The sequence below is a fragment of the Borostomias antarcticus genome (assembly GCF_949987555.1).
Source record: "Borostomias antarcticus genome assembly, chromosome: 4".
Taxonomy (NCBI): Eukaryota; Metazoa; Chordata; class Actinopteri; order Stomiiformes; family Stomiidae; genus Borostomias; species Borostomias antarcticus.
Window position 1 is genome coordinate 34,565,939 of NC_140237.1, and position 7,500 is coordinate 34,573,438.

Below are 7,500 nucleotides of genomic sequence, written 5' to 3' on the forward strand. Positions count from 1 at the left end.
GACAGGTGTCTGCGTTGATGGGAGCTAGCCACTCCTTTTTTCATGCAGCGGTACATAAAAACGGGAGGATGAAGCTCTGGCGAGGAGCCACGACTGACGCGATCGAGACTCATAAATCTGATCTCTCGGATCCAACGGGGAGTTTTTGGCCCCTGCGACCTCCAGGTCGTTAAGAGGCGGGTGTGTTTGTGGATTTGGAAAGATCCTCGGGGCTTATCAGTCCATTACCGTGAGTCCTCCTGCTTAGAGGGTTCTGGTAGGAACCGCAGCGCAACGTCCTCCCCAGGAAGAGCGCTGACACAGGGCCCCCGGCCCCCGGGTGTGAGGGCCGTCGGAGAAAGAGGTATCGTTAGGGGAATGATCGGTCATTAGTCAGGCCTGGCTTGCAGGCTTTCACTACGTCCAATCTGGCAACGCTTTATCTGTGAGGGTGTCGTACGGTACATGCCTTCTCTCCTCTCTTTCTTATTCTGCCTTTCTCTGTCTCTCTCTACCCATCCCTCTCTCTCTCCCTCTCTCTCCTCCATCGCTCTCTCTCTCTCTCCCCCATTGCTCTCTCTCAATCTCTCACCATTATATTTGCCTCTTCTAGCCTTCTCTCCCTCCCCTCACATCCCTCTCTCTATCTCCCTCTCTCTCTTAACCTCCCCTCTCTCTTTAGCTCCAGGTATTAGGTACCAAATGACCCAAACCTCCCAGCATGCACCAGGCCAGGTCACGTGAGTGTCTGTCACTGAGAGATCCTGTGAGGGGTCAGAGATGGCACATTCCTGGGGTGACACCAGAGCCCTGTAGGGTCACAGGGGCCAGCGGGCCCTCAGTCTGCCTGGGGCTGGGGCTGGGGCTGGGGCTGGGGCTGGGGCTGGGGCTGGGGCTGGGGCTGGAACTGGGGCTAGGGCTAGGGCTAGGGCTAGGGCTAGGGCTAGGGCTCGGGCTCGGGCTCGGGCTAGGGCTAGGGCTAGGGCTAGGGCTAGGGCTAGGGCTGGGACAGGGACAGGGACAGGGACAGGGACTGGGGTTAGAGCTGGTGTGCTGTCGACAGGGTTGGGGGGTCCCAGTGAATGAATCTGGATGTGGAGCACGGACGTTACCCTAACGTCACTACAACGCTACCATAGCTCACTCAGTCGCCCGAGGAGGGCCAGCTAAGACCCAAACAGTAGGAGGTAGAGGAGGTGGAGGGGGAGAGGGAGAGGAGGGCAGGACAGAGACAGAGGAGGGCCAGCTAGGACCCAAACAGTAGGAGGTAGAGGAGGTGGAGGGGGAGAGGGAGAGGGGGGCAGGACAGAGACAGAGGAGTGCTTGGCGCTCCGTAGCTGTGGCCGATGTGGAAGTGGTGCAGACCTCCTGTGCTCCCCAGTAAAAGGCCTCTCTGTTAGGGCAGCGGTCTGATGTGTCCCCTGGGGGCGCCGGGGCCCCTGGAAGTGTGCAGACCAGAGCAAATAAACAGAGAGAGGGCACAATCGCACTCGGCACACTAACACCTACACATGTGTACTCACATGGGCCCGAACAGACAGTTACACACTAACACCCTAATCTGGGCCTGTGCCCCCGTCCGACACCTTCACGCTTCCGTACTGGAGGATATGGAGAAGAATAGGGGCCGGTATGCCAGTGCCGTTGCCATGACGCACAGCGGTCGACGCCTTCTGCGGCCGTGGACAAAAGCAGACCATAATGCTCGGAACTCTGGGAAATGAAAACACTTTGAAACAGGAGAGCGTTTTCTTTGATGTCATCTGTGAAGTTTCGTACGACGTACATGTGAACCTCAGTTTGATTGTGACGGTCAGATACTGCGGAGAAAGAGAACGGCTCACAATACGTAAACACGCTTTAAAAAGATGAGACACTTATTAACGCACACAGGCACACTTTCTCTCTCTCTCTCTCTCTCTCACACACACACACACATGCACGCACTCAGTCAATCTCCTGTCCTGAGGTGTGGAGAGGTCATGATCTCCACCGAGGTCACTTCCTGTGTTTCTGACAGCAGAGGGAGGACCAGCTCACTAACTGACACTCCAGTTATACATCTCTCTTTCTCTCTCTCTCTCTCCACCCTCCCTCCCTCCATCCTCCTCTTTGACTGTCTGGCATGTCAACATCTCTTCTCCCTTGGTCCCTACGAGCTGCCACAACAAACCCTCTGAAGTCATCTCTGCCCTCCGAGGAGTCTGGGAGTTTGAGTGTCTTAAATAGGAGGCATTACTCACGGAAAACATCACAGGAAACTCACATCCCCCTATGGAAGAAACCTTATCTACAGTCCAGGGAGCAAACCTTCTTTTATGTGAATGAATCTCTTAATACGCAGTGACTTCAGCCCAGTTTATGGAAGGCATCATTCTAGACTTTGGGGGGTAGGGGGTGGGTCTCACTAGCAGACGTCTTCACTGTCCAGACTTCAGGCCGTTTTGGGGGTCGGCTATAATGTATACCCCCCCCCCCCCTCTTTGTAGTGAATTCCTGCCGCGAACACACAAATAAATCACGCCGGGCCCGGGTAGAAAACAATAATAGTGAGCGCCGGCTCCCGGTGGGACGCCCCTGGCTAAAGTACATAATCCAGTGTGGAACGTGATCCGAGGCCCGGCCTGGTTCTGGATCCCGTCTCACCGGTCCTCCCTGCAGCTCTCTGATGATTTTGGCAGCGGTACCTCCAGCCCAGACCCTGTGTGGCCCCCTCTCTCCACACACACCCCCTAGCAGGTAGACCCCTCGGTCACCCTCCAGAACCCGGGTGGGGGAGAGGGGGTGGAGGGCTGATAAGGACGCCCAGGGAGATCGTTCTAGAGGTTGGCTGGAGCACTGGGGAACGGTGCTAGGTGGACGTAGATGTGGGCTGGTAGACCAGGGTTCCCCTGTGGAACCGTCTGGAGACTGGAGACAGGGGAAGATGACTGAGAGCCTGTCCAGATCACTTGTACTCTAGAACCGCTGGGAGAACCTCAGGTTCTACCAAGGGCTCCGATGAGTTTAGGGGACACTTCATCAGTTCAGCAAGAAGGGTCAGAATCCCAGAATCCCACCTGAGGTCTTGATGTACTGTTTATTTTGTGTGTGCGCGCGTGCGTGCGTGTGTGCGTACATGTGTTAAGTTGTGTGTGTGTATGTATGTGTGTGTGTGTGTTTAGGTAAGTGTGTAACTGTGCATGTGTGGGGAAGAGCATGGTCTGGGACAGCAAGGCTGTAAGTATGTTTAACAGGTCAGTGTCACAGATCACTCTCTCTAATACCCTCTTAGCTGACGTTAACAACCTGTAGCCAATTATTGACCTGTGCCCTGGGCCTCAGACACACACACACACACACACACACACACTGTTTCTCAAAACCACAATGGGACAGCGGGAGAAACAGTGGAGTGGAGGACACTGATGTACCTGTAGCATGTTTAGTGTGTGTGTGTGTTTGTGTGTGTGTGTGTGTGTGTGTGCGTGTACGTGTGTGTGTGTGTGTGTGTGTGTGTGTACGTGTGTGTGTGTGTGTGTGTGTGTGTGTGCATGTGTGTATGTGTAAGCGTGCGTGTGTGCGTGTGTGCATGCGCGCATGTGTGTGTGTGTGTGTGTGTGACTGACAGATGATCTGTTGATGTTTTCGAGCGGCCCGGACGCTGACAGAGTGGAGACCATGCTGCCACGGCCCTCCACCTCCATCCCAGACTGGCCCCCCACATCTGCTCTGCGTTAGCCCACTCTCACCCTCTCCTCCCTGGGCAGAGAGGTGAGAGAGGGGGGTCCCTGGGACTGGAGACGGAGGTGGCCGTCGGCACGGCCAAAGACCCCACAGGTACTCCGTCGCTGTCCCAGCTCCAGCCCCCTCCCACCAATCACAGCTCACCACCCTAAGATTCTCTTCCTCTCATCTGGCTTTCATCAGGCTCCGAGCAGGCCTGTCGCTTTAGAGGTTATTTCTCATTCAGCGGAGACGAGGAAGAGTAGTAGGAGGAGGAGGAGGAGGAGGAGGAGGAGGAGGAGGAGGATGTGAGGAGAGTGATTTAGGGTTATGTTGCACGGAGGCTGGAGAAGAATAAAAGCAACTTGTCGTCTTGAGAGGGTTTTCCCACTGAGTACCAGGCTTCATTTCCCCTGACAAGAGCGCTGAGTTCTCGGGCGGTAGTTCTGTATCCCACCCCCCTCCCCAACCACATACACACACACACACACACACACACACACACACACACACACACACCACACACACACACACACACACCACATCCCACCCCCCTCCCCAACCACATACACACACACACACACTCACACACACACTCACACACACCACATCACACACACTGACACACATATGCACACACCACACATGCACACACATGCACACACACACACACACACACACACGCACACACACACACACACACACTGACACACATATGCACACACCACACATGCACACACACACACACACACACACTCACACACACACACACACACACACACACACACACACACACACACACACACACACACACACACACCTCCTGCTGGTTCCAGATCTGTGTTATTGTGTTTCCGTGGCTGTGTGAGCGTTCCAGTGCCTTTGTCATTTCCTCTAAGTCGTTCTGTCCTTAATGCCTGTAGCATGTGGTGGGATGTTGTGTCTGGCGGCGGCCTGGCCATGTCCTCCTCCGGCATAGCTGTCTCCTGAAACTAGCTATGTGCAGTTAAGTGTAAACAGAGCCTGATTTTGCTCAATTTTGAACCCTAGTACTCTCACCAAACAAACATGGCTCCACACTATTGATGATCTCTATATACTAACATTGACCTATTGTATAAGACTGAGGCCAGACGGGGTGTTCTGAGTTTGCGGTCAGTGGAGACCCGTGAAGGGCCAGTTTACTGAGGAGGCTGGTGAATGACTGACGTCTGTGTCTTGTGTTTGTTTTCAGGAGGAAATGCTGTGAGGGCTTCAGGTTTGTCATGGGCCAGTGCATACCTGAAAGTAGGTCAAAAAGAAAAATCCTCTACACGACCACTCGATATACCTTCTGAAATCTTCATTAGGAACTCTAGCACTTGATGAATGTTCAACTGATCCCCTGTGTTGGGCTTCTCATAAACCAGAGCATAATGGTGTTTCAGATCCCCTCATTATGAAGAGAGACTAGAAATGTTTGTTCAACTAACCACCCATGACCACACGAGGGCGATATTACTCCTCTGACAGTGTGAGGAAAACACAAGTGACCATGGGGGTTATCCCCTGCTTGAGTCATCAGACATCAGTCACAAGGCATGTTTATGAGGTATATATATGATTATGAATGATGTAGCTGACAGTGCTGAGCTATGCTCCCCTGTGTGTGTGCTGACGTCCCTGTCTCTGCAGATGTGGATGTGTGTGCTGGCTCTCCCTGTGAACAACAGTGTACTGACAATTTTGGACGGGTTGTCTGCACCTGTTACACGGGGTACCGCTTTGACCGCGAGAGGCACCGGAACCACAAGAACCCCTACTGTCTGGGTCAGTCCACTTTCTGTTAGTCACCAGAACCCCTACCTGGGTTAGTCCACTGTCTGTCTGTCTCTCATTGGATGTCCCTCTCAGCCAATCAGCAGTGGAGACTCTATACTCATGTCTCTCTCACCAAAATACTGTACAATTACCACACAACATTAAAACATTTTAATTAGGCCGATATGAATAGAATAGAATAGAATAGAATAGAATAGAATAGAATAGAATAGAATAGAATAGAAAAGTGTATTTGCCATATATACTGGTCCTTGTTCCTCATTCCAATTTGTCTCAATTTATGCTTCGATTTGCATGCATAATGTGAAGAATGTTCCAGATAATAAATCAGCTTTTGTGTCTCCACAGACATAGACGAGTGTGAGGAGTCCAACGGCACGGTGTGTGAGCAGGAGTGTGTGAACACAGCTGGCAGCTTCCTGTGCGTGTGTCATAGCGGCTTCATACTGGCACTGGACCAGCGCAGCTGTATCCCCGCCCACAACCGTGAGTCTGAGCCAATAGGCTGCTGCCTCTGGTCACCTAACCGCCCTGCCCCCCAGTAGAGAAGTCACTAGCGGACTGGGAGTTTTGAGTTTTCTCATGTGCCCCATAGGTGGCAGTAGAGGGTCAATTTGAGAACCACAGCTCCAGGGAGAAGCACAGCTCTCATCTCCATCTCTGATGAAACGGCGTGATGCCTCAGGGCTATATGGAACAGTCTGAGCCTTGTCTTCTGAATTCGGATGTCATTATTCCTATGAGGAAAGGAGAGACAATACAACACAGTGTTCCCAACCTAACCTACACTTGATCCGGTGTAACTGACGTGGCTAGATTGATCTTTGCTTTTCTAAAACTACAGATAAATCATACGTCCTCTGTCACAAATAATAGAGTAGTCAAAGATTATAATATATATAGTTATTTGGATAACATTTCTGTGTATTGTTTGTGGATATGTTTGAATGGAAGGCAGACGAGGGGTGAGGTTAGGCCCAACTGTTCACTGGGAAGCGCAGAGCAGGCGTTTGTGTGACTGCCCCAATGGCCCCGTTCTATCAAGTTCAAGTTTAATGAGGAGCAAATTGCATCACGTTTACACAGGATGAATTACATGCCTTTTACAATATAATGTTGAAAAGATCGTACATTCAGTTCATGTGTGTGTGTGTGTGTGTGTGTGTGTGTGTGTGTGTGTGTGTGTGTGTGTGTGTGTGTGTGTGTGTGTGTGTCTCAGTGAGCTCGTCGGGGAAGTCAGACACCTTCATGAGCGCTGGCTCCTGCTCGCTCACCTGCCAGGACTTTGTCAACATGAGGAACAGTCTGCTGCAGCTTAAACTGAGACTGGGCAACACACAGTCACCCAACCAGGTACACACACCCAACACAACACACCACACCACACTGGACACTACCCAACCAGGTACACACTCCCATCACAACACACCACACTGGACACTACCCAACCAGGAACACACTCCCATCACAACACACCACACCACACTAGACACTACCCAACCAGGTACACACTCCCATCACAACACACCACACTGGACACTACCCAACCAGGTACACACTCCCATCACAACACACCACACCACACTAGACACTACCCAACCAGGTACACACTCCCATCACAACACACCACACTGGACACTACCCAACCAGGAACACACTCCCATCACAACACACCACACTGGACACTACCCAACCAGGTACACACTCCCATCACAACACACCACACTGGACACTACCCAACCAGGTACACACACCCATCACAACACACCACACTGGACACTACCCAACCAGGAACACACTCCCATCACAACACACCACACTGGACACTACCCAACCAGGTACACACTCCCATCACAACACACCACACTGGACACTACCCAACCAGGTACACACACCCATCACAACACACCACACTGGACACTACCCAACCAGGTACACACTCCCATCACAACACACCACACTGGACACTACCCAACCAGGTACACACTCCCATCA

General features: G+C 52.2%; 1 protein-coding gene across 1 annotated transcript in view; it reads left to right on the forward strand.

Moving 5' to 3' along the window:
* Positions 1–7,500, forward strand: part of LOC311307939 (collagen and calcium-binding EGF domain-containing protein 1-like) — a 24,001-nt gene that overhangs the window by 11,754 nt on the left and 4,747 nt on the right. Inside the window, exons 3-6 of the mRNA XM_084436835.1 lie at positions 4,919–4,971; positions 5,359–5,493; positions 5,854–5,991; positions 6,725–6,858. Of these exons, the coding sequence (XP_084292961.1) occupies positions 4,919–4,971; positions 5,359–5,493; positions 5,854–5,991; positions 6,725–6,858 (460 nt within the window). The remainder of the gene's footprint in view (positions 1–4,918; positions 4,972–5,358; positions 5,494–5,853; positions 5,992–6,724; positions 6,859–7,500) is intronic.